The 14,994-nt window shown below is 44.0% G+C and overlaps 1 protein-coding gene across 1 annotated transcript in view; it reads left to right on the top strand.

Moving 5' to 3' along the window:
• Positions 1-2,007: 2,007 nt before the first annotated feature.
• LOC308161348 (dedicator of cytokinesis protein 3-like) overlaps positions 2,008-14,994 on the top strand; it is a gene marked incomplete at both ends in the record, with an annotated part of 48,614 nt that continues 35,627 nt past the window's right edge. The window contains 6 exons of the mRNA XM_080535354.1: positions 2,008-2,044; positions 9,236-9,319; positions 9,482-9,522; positions 10,743-10,798; positions 12,587-12,683; positions 14,351-14,499. Coding sequence (XP_080391480.1) covers positions 2,008-2,044; positions 9,236-9,319; positions 9,482-9,522; positions 10,743-10,798; positions 12,587-12,683; positions 14,351-14,499 — 464 coding nt within the window. The remainder of the gene's footprint in view (positions 2,045-9,235; positions 9,320-9,481; positions 9,523-10,742; positions 10,799-12,586; positions 12,684-14,350; positions 14,500-14,994) is intronic.

The following is a 14,994-nucleotide window of genomic DNA, read 5'->3' as shown; positions in this document are numbered from 1 at the left end:
CTCTTCATCGGGATTCCTGGCAAAAGCATACAGAAGCTGCAATACATCCAGAACATCGCTGCCAGGATCCTGATGAGAGTCCGCAAATACGAGCACATAACCCCTGTTCTACACTCACTACATTGGCTCCCTGTCTCATTCAGGGTTGACTACAAAGTCCTGCTTCTCACCCACAAATGCATCAATGGACACGCACCTCCTTATCTACAAGAACCCATCACTCCACAAACCTCTACCTGCACCCTCAGGTCTTCAAACAGTTTGCTCCTCCAGGTTCCAATACCAGGCTCCGCACCATGGAGGACCGAGCCTTCTGCTTGGCTGGGCCGCGCCTGTGGAACAGCCTTCCTAGCCAGCTAAGGTCAGTACAGAGCCTGGACTCTTTTAAGACAGGCCTAAAAAACCTTTTTATTCAAAAAGGCCTTTGACTGTTGAACCTGTGTTAATTCTTGTGATTTATTTAGTGTTTTCTTTATTGTGTTTTTAACTTCTTATGTTTTTAGGCTGTTTTATTTTTAACTTTAAAAAGTGCAATACAAATAAAATGCATTACTATTATTATTATTATTATTATTATTATTATTATTATTATATCTAGTATAGGCATGCAATTCAATTTGATTTATCACATTTATTTATGGTTCATTTCAAAAAGGCAATTTTGAGCATTATTGCCTTTTTAATTTCTAATGGGCCCTTGTGAACATGCCACTAGTATGGACTGCCCTAGGACACTTCTTTAAATAGAAAAAAGCTTATTTTTGGAAGTGTGATAGTCACACTCTATATTTTTCATTGGATAGAGATAGTAGCGAAAGACAGGAAAGGAAAGAGGAGAGAGCATGTCAGCAGGGCATGGTCTGGATTCAAACTCATGCTGACATGGGCATATGTGGGCTTTGTAGGCTATGGTACTAGACCACTGGACCAACTCAGCCACAGGCCACATTTCTAAAGTGCTTTGTGATAAAATAAGACCAAAAAAGAGAGACCCTGTAGCAGCTATAGCTTATGGTTTCCTCACAGGGAACAGGCAAAATAGTCTCGGATGAGAAATCCCTACACAACCTCATATCCTGTTAGTAGCCTCCCAGTAACTGATAGCCTAACAGCCATATAGTGAACAGATTCATAGGATGGGCGGCGTGACTGGAGTCAGCCGTTGATCAGCCCTGAAGCTGGTTCAGTTTGGAACAGGAGGAGGCGAGGCTTGGCCTATCGGATGCCGCCCAATGCATCTGCCTACAGTATGACCGAGGAAGCGCAGTTTATAATGGATGCAAGTGTCATAGACACTCTCTGAGAATACATTTATAGATTTGCAAATGCTTGACAGATCGGTGTTGACAAAACGAGTCATATGACGACCACGAAGATGGCGCAGTTTACGGTATATCGCAGTTTACTCCAAATGTATTGCACCTTCTCAAGACCAGTTTGGACCGGCGGACCATATCGCGACTGGCTGCTAATTACCGTCTAACGACTCAACCCTACAGTGTATCATCACCCCAATTTTACGCCGGCGGTATCGACTATAGCTGATTTAGAATTGGATCTGATAGCAGAGCTATAGGTTATAATGACTAATAATAGGGAAATAATAAAATAAATCGTTGAAAAAACTATTCCCGTTGCAATCGAGATGCTGCTGCAATAATACCGTTTGGACATTAGATTACCGTGTGCGTGTGTGTGCGTGTGTGTGTGTGTGTGTGTGTGTGTGTGTGTGTGTGTGTGTGTGTGTGTGTGTGTGTGTGCTGGGTAGGTGGACTCGGAGACTGCATCGGTGTGTAGGAGAGACGCATTCGGCCACACCGGGAGATAAAGCCGGGCTTAAGGTATCGGTGGTCCTTTTTTAACGTTATAGATTTCGGTCGAGACATGCAGCAGTCGGGCTGATTCGTGTAGCCGAGGCTATAGCTTTCATTTAGCAGCATCCCTCCCACGATATCGACAGAATGTGGCTTGGTCTCCTGGAGGGAAAATAACCAAAAAAAATCCAAAATGTGGATACCGACAGAAGAGGAGAAAATCGGAGTTGGTGAGTTCATTCTACGTTCATCTAGGCTATTTGATAATTGTTGGTTGCTTTTAATTCGATTGACTTTTTTTTTCCTCATTCAATGCTGCTCGTTCAGGCGTTTTTAAAGAACACATCTTATGTTTGGTGATGTTATTGTTACCTAATATATTCAGCTAACGCTCTATTCTTACTCAACCTCTGCTATCTTCTATTTATGAAGCCTAATTATAGCCTTCACACATGATATGCTAAATGCTGAGGATAAGCGGACAATGATATGAGATGGCAAATCATTGCGTGGGATGATAGCCTACCTTTCTATGTGCCTAACCGTCACTAGTGTAGGCCTTATAGGCTACAGGCCATGCATATAGCCTAAATGACATGATCATTGTCATTGATACAACATCGTGCTGTGTATTTAGACATCTTAAAATGCGTCAGTAAATATGTAGTCCTCTTTGAAGAGCATCACATCTGTAAAAGGCGATTCGTGTTGAATCCACGAGAGGGCAATGAGATTGCGTCCCTCCAACAGGTGTAGCAGCCTACGTTCAGTCAGAGTATGCGTACAGGCTACCTGTAGGCCATTTGCAACATACAGCTTCTGTGACAAAGACAGTTACTAAAATACACAACTGCAACCTCATCCCATCTTCGCCATCTGCCGTGTATCCATTCAGAAAGTAATATAATGGTCTAAAGGTACATTTGGTAGAGGTAATTGTATCAGTAGTGGAACTGCCTGCGCAACATTCTGGGCTATTTGAATGAGTCATGTTGAAGTTTGCTTTACTGTATAACTCGTCATACTCTCCCCTCCTCTCTCTCTCTCTCTCTCTCTCTCTCTCTCTCTCTCTCTCTCTCTCTCTCTCTCTCTCTCTCTCTCTCCCAAACACTCACACACACACACACACACACACACACACACACACACACACACACACACACACACACACACACACACTGTGTGCATACTGCAAGCATACAAGTGATATTGGTTGCGGTTCGTTACGAACTGGAGGAGGAAAAGCAACAGTTTGTTGAGCACACAGCCTTTCAACTAGTCTTCCCTAACCGTTACCTCTGTCCATGGTGCTGAAGTGCTGAAATGCGGAAAACAGAAAGTGTGTAGACGATAGCATTACGCTCTCATGTAACGTGTGCAATGTGTACTATGCACATTTTCTGTACTACTTACCAGAGTATTCAAAAGGCCCATAATAGCCTATTTCTTTGATCCGTGGACTGTGGCTGAAGGTTGATAGGCTACTTGATGTTTAAAGCTGTCCTTATCCATAAACATGCCCCCATGCATGTTGGAAGTTGAAACATTTTAATGTTTATTGACAACATCTAGGAATCTAGGATGATTTTTTTTTTAAGGACCGTTATTTATTGATGTGTTTTTCCAATACATTAAGCATTTAGCATCTTGATTATGAATACGCCTATACATGATATGACACATGTCTGACGTGTTTCTGCAGTGTACAGGAAACTGTATCTCATGTTTGAGCCTTCTCCCTCATCCTGTTACTACCACGATGCTGCAGTTGAACAGCAGCTACACCGTGTCCCTTTTGTGCTTGTCTGTAGTGTATCAGTGGCCACAGTCTAATTTATTCTGTCTTATCTTAATGGGCTCAGACAAACAGAGAACATTTAGAGCCTACCTCATGAAACCTTAATGTCTCTCTTAGAATCGCGTTCTGTATTAGATGGTAAACATTGACTCTTTTAGAATTGCGTGATTGTTGCCGGAGGTTGACATGGCCTATCTCATCCAACCGAGCAGGTCTTTTGTAGCTATCACAGACCAGTTTATCTAGTGTTAGTAAGGAGTTATTAAAGGGTTGTTGGTCAGGCAGATAAAGATCAGTTAGTTAGTCAAATGTATTTGTTGTAAGTCACTTTGGATAAAGGTGTCTGCTAAATGCCAAAAATGTAAAATGTAAAGCGTAATAGCCTACTTATAACAATATTGTCTCTGGGCCAACCTCTCCTCATGTGGCAGGGAAATCATAATTTTAAATAATAATTTTGCCATTTAGCAGACGCTTTTATCCAAAGCGACTTACAATTACAAAATCATCATTGGACTGCTTCTCCACACACACAGTAGGCCGTAGGCCACACACAACACAGCAAGTATAAAAATAGAGACAGTCATAAGCAAGTACTTCGCAGCATACCACCCAAACAAACAGCTAATGTTCCATTGTGAGTTGGATTAGAGAGATTACTGTAGCCTAAAAGCACCATTTCTTTATGGTTTTAACCGTAGTTTGAACCCGCTCAGGACACAACCCATGATCCCCTCATGGCAGCAGGTTGTCAGAGCTGCACTTGAGTGACAGACCACTGGATGTTCATTTCCGGGATTGGGACACACAGTCCAAAGTTCATTATTAGTCAGATGTGGACTATTTTTACTTTAAGTGTGTGCAGCGCATCTGTGTGTGTGCTCCTATGCACACCTGTGTGTGCATCTGTATGTCTCTGTGTGTGTGTGTGTGTGTGTATGTGTGTGTGTGTGTGTGCGCGAGTACGATTATGTGGCTATTTCCAAAAGGTAATGAGAGGTAACAAGGTCATCAGCAGGCAGTCATGTGACCACACTGCAGATGGGCGCCATAGTGAGACAGCTTCGGCTCTACACTGAAATCAGATCTGGTTCCCTTCGCAAACCACAGAAGAAATTCTTAGGTTAGCAAGACCTCGGAGCTGCACGCTGTCTGTGTGAGCGAGCTTGCATTCAGGTCATGCTGAACAACATGACTCACTGGGCGAAACACAAAGTCATTTTTAACTTTGCTCTGTGGTGATCTGGGACAGGGTTACTCAAGCAGGACCTCCAGGGTCTTAGTCACAATGCATTACCGAAAATGGCGACTAATGGGACTAATGTGACTCACTTCACTGCAATCACCTGTCCGACAATACCCGTCAAGCTTTGGGTTTTGATCTAAAAGGAATTGAATCAGATCAAATTGTATTTGTCATGTACATTTCATAAAGCTGTAATTGATACAGTGAAATGCTTTGGGATCTTGCTCCTCGATCAACAACAGTCAACAACAATCAACAATCCAACAATACAATATAACATAGTCATATTAAAACAGTGACGATAGTAGTGCATAAGGGTGTAGTGTAAGCGTACGGATTCAGGAAACCTGTTCAGATATTGCTACAGTACATTTTAGGCGATCAGGCAAAGCCTATACAATGTCTAAACAATGCTAACTTGTTCCCGGTTTCACCAGCTGCTGTCATATAAACTGTAACAGAAAATCCAAAGATAATATGGAGACGTTGTGTTTACCTTTTGATGTGTGCTGCTGCCCTTTACATATTGAAGTGTGGTTGGCCTGCAGGACATAGTACAGTACAGTATGTCTCTCTCAGGTGCTGTGTTGCACACTCCATTGGCCATGTGTGCTGTGCTGCTGTGTGGTTTTCTTTCACAGAGAAAACATCTTTGCTAAAAGAGAAGTTACTCCCTGCATTTTCAATCAAGCTGCCTTTATTGTGTGTGACGTGTCTGTGGTTAAAGAATAGATCACTGAGGCAGTTTGATTTGATGTAGCTATAAATCATATTGCATTTTGCCATATTACATTGTGGCATCTACACATTTTGTGAATAATGAATTATTTAGCTTTTTGTTTTTTAACCTATTATAAGATCCGCCTTGGGGGTCAAATGACCATGGTCTTTATAATGGTAAGCTGCTATTTACACAAACGACCACTAGTTGTCCGTCTTGCAAATTAGCCTGCCTCCTACACAGAAAAACTGTAAAATAGCTTTATACTAGCTTATCCTGATGTGATTTTGAAAATGTAAGGATACTGGGTGGTGGAACGCACATATCTAGGAAAGGAGGGACCTGAATTTTGATCGAGTGCAAAGACATAAAAAAAAAAATACTCACAGGGTCAAATGACTCCACCATGGCCGTTGTAGTGTTAAACAAAGCTATTTGCATAGTTGATGTAGCCTGAGGTCTTAAGTGACACATAAGGGCCTAGATTCACTGGGTTGAATGACACACCTATTTGTTGTAGTCATAGCGATAGTGAGTGAAGACATTGCAAAACATTTAGAAATAGCCGAAACACCCAGCATTTCTTTGACCAAGCTGAGGTACGTTTGTCCGTCTTACATTGGGTATGATGACAGACAAAAGGATAAACCCACGCCATAAGGTTATTCATAAGAAACAATGATGTAACCCTGGCATTGTGTGTGTGTGTGTGTGTGTGTGTATGTGCATGCACACACATTTGTGGCCCTTTGCACCTCCATTTTCACACTGCAGGGAACACAAAACTGCAGCATCTGCCTACCATCATCCTGCATTGTCATGTGGGGCCACAGAAACTGCTGTTGCTCTGTAAAAACTAGCCTCAGCTGAAAAAAAGGAAAGATTAATCAGAATTTCAAGGTTGAAGAATTAGGAAGCTTTTCTTAACTGCTATGCTATCATCTATAGTCACATGCCTATCTCACTGATTAGGCAGATGCTATGGGTGAATGAGCCAATCAGAGTTTGCTTGTATAGCACTTCATGCAACCTGATAACATGACTTTTATAGTTTGTTTGTCAATCTACTGAGGCTCTACCACCACTACCAGATAAGATTGAATTGAATGTGGTCCCTAAGATATCAGTGCAGCCCACTTCACGAAAGCCAACATCTTTTTCCATGTTTGTATGTCCATCTGAGAGAGCACAGCCATTTGCATTTGTCTGTTGCTTGTCTTTGCCCGCCATAGTTAATAATTAAGTTCCTGAACAAGCTTGAATTGCCATGATTCTGCCAAGATTAATTAATCACACACCAGAGTGTGTCTTACTCACACCATCAACATTTTCAGTGTGCATCTGAACTCTGGCTGAACTCCACAGTTGGAGTAATTCGAGTCCCTCCCGATGGCATTGAAGCGTACTCTAAAGGTAAAGGACGCTTTGGGCCAACAGAGCGTCTTCTCTATCCGCTTGTTAAGTCTGACGTCAAAAGTGACGTTTAGCCATTTCCGAGTCCAAACCAGAAATTCTCCGCACCAGAGTACCTGTGAACTACAGCGGTAGAATGACAGTTTAATCGTTTTTTAGACTCGGATCTATTCATACAACAAGGGACACAATACTTTCCCGTTTTCTCCATATTGTCAGGGTATTTGAGCCTCGGAAAAGCGCTATATAAATATAATTTATTATTATTATTATTTCGGCATTTCGAAGACAGCGCCTCAGCCAACGTTGGACCCGGAAACACGTCACGACTTAACAAGCGGATAGGAGTTATGAGCTCGGTCCAGGTCTTCTCTATAGGAGTTATGAGTTCTCTGGCACCAGATGTAGGAGAGTGTTATAGAAGTGGTCTCAAATAGTTGTCACTTCTGACCACATACATACTGCATAAATAGACAGTACAAAAATGTTTTGGTGGGGCAGTCCTTATACTCTTATATTTTTATTGGATAGAGACAGTGGAGAGAGACAGGAAAGTAAGGAGGAGAGGGCATGTCAGCAGGGAGTGGGCCGGATTCTAACCCATGCTGACACGGGCATGTGTGTGCACTGTAGGCTGCGATTCTAGACCACTGGATCACCCTAGGCCACATTAAGTAAGATTGAATTTGCCAAACTGTCAATACCAATATTGTTGAACATTGACAACATCTTGTTCTGACGTGTGCTCTGTCGATGAGTGTTCTAATGGTTAGGGTGCAATTTTGTAATTCAAATGAAGTGGAGGACATTAAAGGAGAGGACTTTCAAGTAGCGGATAATTAGCTCTTGATGATAATGGGCCTGTAGCAGAGTAACAAAAAAAAGGTGACAAGTTCCCTCTTTAAGTCTCACTGACTCTCTCCTCTTTATCACTGCTCCTCTCGGATTCATGATTTGGACCCTTGTGCGGAACATCTATTTTCCTGCCATTTTAAAAAATGCCCAGATCACCGCAGCAGTTACAGTGAAGAAAGCCCTCCAGTTTGTAGATGATCTGTTGCCATAGTTACCGTTCGCAGAGGAACCGAGCGCTGTTTCCCACAAACAGGCGCCCTGAAAAGTCCCTCCTCCTCCTCTCCACCTCCCCCTCATCGGCTCCCCTGGCTGGTTCATTAGCACAATGACTCACACGGAACTCTCCTCCTAGGGCCACCATTTGTGGGTTTTTGAATCGTCAATGGAGCCCTGTCATCGTCAAACAAGTTTATCTTTATTGAGGCTTGTGGACATTACATCTCCTCTGCTGCTAACTTTGCATCTCAACTGAAACAGGCTAGCATGTGTAGGTAGCAGGGGCCATTTGTCACAGTGAGGTTCCTTATCGTGACATATGGCTCCTAGAAGATGAAGTAATCACCTCCTTAATCATGTTCTGGGTCCCAGCATTTGACATCTTAGTGTGCTCCACCATTTTCCTCACAGTCAAAGGCATTGGTTGAGTGTATGATGCTGCTGCTACGGTGTAGCAGGCAGCATACCCTGGAGTCAGTGGAGGATGGTGGTGGGGTGGCAGAAATCAGAGGACGTGCTCATTGTAATGCACGGAACAGAATGAGGAATGGTCTCCAACACATGTGAGCCCGTCCGCCGATTCCTCCCCCGACTGAAGTTCAGCACGGAAGATTTATGCAAATGCTGAGATACGAAGCAGTAGAGTATTTACCCCCACTACTTAGCAGCAGAGTGTGTGGGCTCTATATTTGGAGACAGTGCAATTAACTTAACATTGCATTCAAATCAGGACTGCTTAAGAATTAATTGCCTATTAAAATGACTACACACTTCAGGGAGGCTGTTTACAGTTGGGTGAACAGTGGCTCCTGTGCAGACTCACTGTTTGGATGTTTGCATGAAACAGCTTATTAAAAAAAGCTGAGATAACCGGTCTGCTACAAGCCTGGAATACATGCTGTGTATAAACAGGGGACTGACGGGGGACGCACCTTGTCTAAACACAAAGATAGACCCAGGGAAACACTAGCTCATCATCGCTAGCCTGGGTACCCGTATTACCGTTTCTGCATTCTGACAGCGCCGTACAGCTTGGCTAGACGATGACACGTCAGATCACCGACGGCCAGCTCATCTTCACTTTTGACAAACGTAGGATGATGTAGCTCCTAGTGGGAGGAACAACGTACGCCTGGTCTAAACTGAACCGGCCCGTGTTTCTCTCCCCACAGTGATCTGCAACTTCCGAGGGCCAGTATGTCAAGCCCTTGTTCTTGAGATAGGAGAGACGGTGCAGATCCTGGAGAAGAGTGAAGGTAAAAAAAACAATGACAACAACACAGCTTTTTGAGCATAAGAGTATAAGTATGTGTTAGGCTATATGATTAACAATGGGCTATGTGATTAATAATAGTGTCATGTTATGTCATATTCAATTCACTCAACAGATTTTCAATGCATTTTGAATTTGACTTTAGGTTGGTACAGAGGGTTTTCGACCAAGAAGCCTACGATCAAGGTAAATGTATATATCTTGCTTCCTCATAGAATATACAGTTGATTTCTGGAGGTGTTTGTGTTGTATGGGTAGTGGAATACACATAGAATACGCGTTACAGCATTTATTTGATCGGGTTCGCGTCATACACCCACACGTTCTGTACAACTCAAAATGATATTTCAGGTTTTGTTCTCCTCCGTTGAATAGATACAAGACACATTGTGGGCATGGTGTTTATCCCACAATAGGATGATTATGATGGGAGGACAGATTTGCCCATGCATTTATGATGAAAGCATAAAGCAGTTGTGCTCGGATTGGAGGATGAGAGAGAAGGATGTGGTGCTCCAAACCGTCAGGCGGCTCAGGCTTGCCATCTCCTTCCCTCCTGAGTGCCTGCCCGTGCTGATATTGTTACATGCATCTCCATGTAAACGGACTCTCCTAGCCTTCAAGTACGGCTCAGTTAGCACAAGGCCTAAATAGGTACCGCCGCGTCCACCTCCGGGCGGTGCACCACCATAGCGGCTGCCTGCCATCGATCAATACACTGCACTGCAGTAAATGGTTATTATATATAACTGACACATACACTTCCGATAGAATCGATTGTTCACTAAACCATGTTTATTGTAGTACCTGTGCCACCGGCCTCATGTTCCTATCTCAAAATGCTTGACATTATGACAGTATCAGCGTAGGAATAGGCTTGGGGCATCAGAGAAGCTATTGGGAGAAGCTACTGTATGATAGCTCGTGATGTCTTGTCTTGCTTTGACCCTAAAGTCAAGGGTCAAAAAAACACTGGGATTGTATCAGAGCATGTGTACTAGGTCAGCAGAGTGGTTTTAGAAAGATGCATTAAAACTCCACATAATCCTGGCAAGATAGAGGCCTTAGTGGCTACTAATACCATCCGGCTCTCACCACTCTGTTTACAGTCCCCACTAGCACTCCTCCATTTTGTTATGTACACTTCCTCCCACGCCTGCTCGCCCTCCTACTCCCTCCGTGAGCGCAGAGAACCACCTGTGGCTGCTGTTCCTACCGTGGCCTATTCATCACATCTGGCAGATGGGAACTAGAAAGGAGGAACTGCAAGCGGTTGCCACCACTCTGTCTCTCCTGCCCTCCATAGTGAACCCAAGCCACATGGCTCTGTGTGTGTGTGTGTGTGTTTAGTGGTTGTACTACTATTCTTTTTCTGACCCGAACATTGCTTCCTTTTCGTCCAATAGGGTATTTTCCCAACCAGCTATGTCCACTTGAAGAAATCCACAGTGACCAACAGAGGGTGAGTCTCTTTTGGGAGAGGTTGAATCACATTGACCTTGTTTAGCAGATTAACCTGTAAATGGTAAATGGTAAATGGACTGCACTTATATAGCACCTTTTTTGCTGCTCAAAAGCTGCTCCAAAGCACAATGGCGCCTCTCATTCACGGCAAGCTGCCATGCAAGGCGCTGGCCCGCTCACTGGGAGCAATTTTGGGGTTCAGTGTCTTGCCCAAGGACACTTAGACATGTGGCCAGCCGGGGCTCGAACCGCTGATCTGCCAACCTTGTGATCATTAGACGGCGACTCTACCTCCTGCGTCACAGCTGCACCAACTTACCACAACTCCATGCCAGGGTGCCAGGGTGCCAATGTATACACTAGTATCAGTGTCCTATCATTAGCTGTCTCCTAGTCTGACACATAACTGTGTGGTGTAGGGGTGGGATCTGCAGTCTGATGATGGAAATCAGGAGTCCGAATGCTGAAACGGGCAAGATCATTGACTCACAGAACCCCAAGGAAGCTCATTCTTCTCTACAACTCGGATCTGTGATTGGTTCACACCCATCAGTAGATGACTCACAGTGCCTGCATATCCCGCCCATTTCTGTTGCCTCATTTCCCTCATCGCTGATCTGTGAGGATCCATACGTAAATGACATTTGTTCTACTCAGTCAGTGAGGCGCACTAACACCCACACCCACACCCACCCACACCCACACCCACCCACACACACACACACACACACACCCACACACACACACACACACACACACAAAGGACACACACACACACACACACACAAAGGACACACACAGACACACACATACACACACACACACACACACACACACACACACAAAGGACACACACAACCTCAAAAGAGGTCAAGCAGATCAGGTACTGTAGAGGACGGCAGGACGCACACAGCCCATGCAGTACACACAGTACACACACACACACACACGTACGCGCGCACACGCACACACACACACACACACATGGGACAGCAGTGACCAGCAGTGGCTCTGCTGTTCATGGCACAAAAGCTGTACATAGTAGGAGAGCAGAGCAAAGACAAAGAGCAAAGACAAAGGCGGGCAGTGGAGCTATTTATCGCGCTGTGCTCATGGAGATTAAATCTCGGGGCTGGGATCAGTGGCACAGTACGGTCTGGAAGTATACTTCTCTGTGTTATATCACCACCCTCCCACATAGTCAGAGAGCTGTCCTTTGCTTTTAAACAATTAAAAACTCAGACTCTGAAATTGACCGGGTACTCACGTACTTGCGAAATGTCTGTTGCTGTACGGGGAAGGTAGTGACCGGGAACACCTACAGGACCTGTGCAGTTCTCTGTCGTTGGAGCTATAGAGCGTCATTCTGACTTGTTATTTAATGGATGGACTTGTCTTGTGTTTTTTTAAATCCAGAGATATGTTATTTTCAATAAAATCCATGAGGGAATAGGAGTGTCAAAACTGGGTCTTATAACTTTTATACTTTTATACTTACTTCATCACTCACTCACGTGATAAAGAAGTGACAGTCACAATTCACAACATGACTTGGCTGTCATCTTGTTTTTTCCTGTTTTCCAGTTTTTATGGCCAGGTCAGGGCACTGATACACTATGTGTGTGCTTATCTGTATGCTTGTGTGTGTGGCGCGGGGGGGGGGTTGTTGTGTGTGTGTGTGTGTGTGTGTGTGTGTGTGTTGTACTGTGTGTTACTGAATCTGTAAATGTGTATTCATGTGTGTGTGTGTGTGTGTGTGTGTGTGTGTGTGTTTCTCTCACTCTAGGCTTTGTGAGACGGTGGTGCCTCTTGAAGACCCTATCATCACTGAGACCACCTCCACACTGCAGGAATGGGGGGTGCTGTGGAAGCAACTCTATGTGGTTAGTGCTGGGTAACCTCACACTATTCATCAGGGAGAAAACTGTTTATCAAAAAGTGAATGAGGTAAAAAATCGAGTGTATCCATCAGTGTTTACATCAAAGGATTTGACGAGACAGGACCTTTAGCCTACCTCAATATGCAGTCCACATCATTCAGTGCCTGATAACCTAGGATTATTTGCAAGACGCCAGGGAACCGTAAGCCATCGCAAATTCACAAACCATCGGAGTTGAGCACACAGATTACATCCCTAAAGTGTGTAATTGTCACTCCCCTCTACATGTTCATAAAGCATCTATGTCAAACCATAAATAGTCACAGGCCATAGATGATAGGCCTCATAACGTAGCTGTCGTAGGCAATTTCACCATGTTTGTTGTTGTGTCTCGCTGTAGATCTTCGCCTGCCTTTGTCTGTTCTAGCATCATCTAAAAAAAAAGAAAAGAAAATCAGTTCAGCATTATACCTTCCGTCAGCATCACCACCCTTTAGATGTGTTTACTGGGAGCCTGAAGAAAGCCTTATCCTGCTCAGTGATGAGAGGGGCAGGGAGATGTGGTTGGTCGTTGGTGGGGGGGGTTGGAGGATGGTAGCTGAGCTGAGAGGTTGCCGAGCTAGCAGCATGTTTTTTTACGTAACCCCCTCGCTGAGGACTGCTCATGCTCAGAGCTGCCAAGGAGCCCGAGGCATGGCTGCGGTGATGTAACATCCTCTCAAGCTCGGCTAATGCAAACCACCGATTTAACGCTGCTTATTTTGTTACTCGCCTCCCTGTGTGTGGTGGTAGTAGGGCCTAGTCACCACGGTTGTCATCCATTAAAACAGGTCATTGGCAAACGTGTCGTTGGCAAGATGTTGATATGTTTTTCCCTCTAATATTTTGTTTTGCCCCCCCAAGGCCCCCCCCCCTCCCCCAGGCGTATTGCAGCCAATTAGAATTCTTGGTGGTACCTCAGGGAGCAATGGCCTAAGCATAAGTGTGTATCTGTTATCATTTACATAATTAGCCTTACAGAACAGCCGTCTGAGAGGGCTCATCAACTCTGACAAAAGTATTTTGTTTTTGAGTCGCTAGCAGCATTTGAGAACATGTACTGTTTATACCCTCATTAAATTTACATGAGTTGTTGTAGCTGCGCTTAATCTTTGCACTTAAGTCAACAAACCTGTGAGGAAATGTGGGCTTGTCATACCGTTGGGGAGAGAAGACACCGTGTCTCAATTAGACGCACTGTCCTTGCTACTGAAATAAGTTAGTTTCCACAAAGAGAAAGGGAAGATGATGAAACCAGCGATCACCATGAGGTCTCTCATTAATTATGTCACTGCAGCTTTCTCTCAGTGAATCTCATATTTATAAACACTGGGCAGAAAAAAAGAGCAAGACAGGATATGCAAGAACAGCTCATTTGTTACGGTATCATCACCATCTCTGTTATCATTTCGCCAACGATGTTGTTCAACCATTTAGCAATGTTACACAATTCAACATAAAGGTAATCCATTACCATCAATCCGTTATCTATATAAAATGTAACATTAATGACCTGTATTTATGTAGAGCCTTTCACTGAAGGGCGGAAACCCTTCTCATCCACCTGCAAACATGTTGATACTTGACATGTTTCTGTACGTGTGTGTCCTGATGTGTGTGTGTCCTGACAGAAGCACAAGGTGGACCTCTTCCACAAGCTGCGTCACGTGATGAATGAGCTCATCGACCTGCGTCGGCAACTCATCCAGGGTCACCTGGCCCAGGACCAGACCCGGGAGATCAAGAGACACATCACCGTACGGCTGGACTGGGGCAACGAGTGAGTTACCTGGATTGGGCAGAGCATTAGATTAATGGTTGCTGGGTACATTGGTACTGTTACTCCTGGACAGTGTTGGAATCAGAATCAGAATCAGAATCAAGTTTATACGTGAGTAACATTCTAACAGTGATTCTAGTTTTGTTCTCCATCTTATCCAATGAAGTTGGATAGTGGTGAAAAGAGGTGAAAAGACCATCTGTTGGTTTCGTTTGGTTTTGGAGTTTTTGTAGGTCAACTTCAGTGTGCATTTTGCCTGTAGGGGGAGACATCATATACATTTACATAGTGTTGCACACAGCTGGTGTGTATCTCCCAGACACTACCACACCATTTTTTTTTTTTACCATTTAGCATTTAGACACTTTTATCCAAGGCAATTTACAATTAGAGATTACAGGGACAGTCTCCCTGGAGTAATTTAGAGCTAAGTGCCTTACTCAAGGGCATATTAGTGGTGGTGTTCACAGTTGGGATTTGAATTCATGACCTTCT

This window comes from Nansenia antarctica (assembly GCF_963989245.1).
Source record: "Nansenia antarctica genome assembly, chromosome: 6".
Lineage (NCBI taxonomy): Eukaryota > Metazoa > Chordata > Actinopteri > Argentiniformes > Microstomatidae > Nansenia > Nansenia antarctica.
This window is presented reverse-complemented; position numbering and strand designations above follow the sequence as displayed.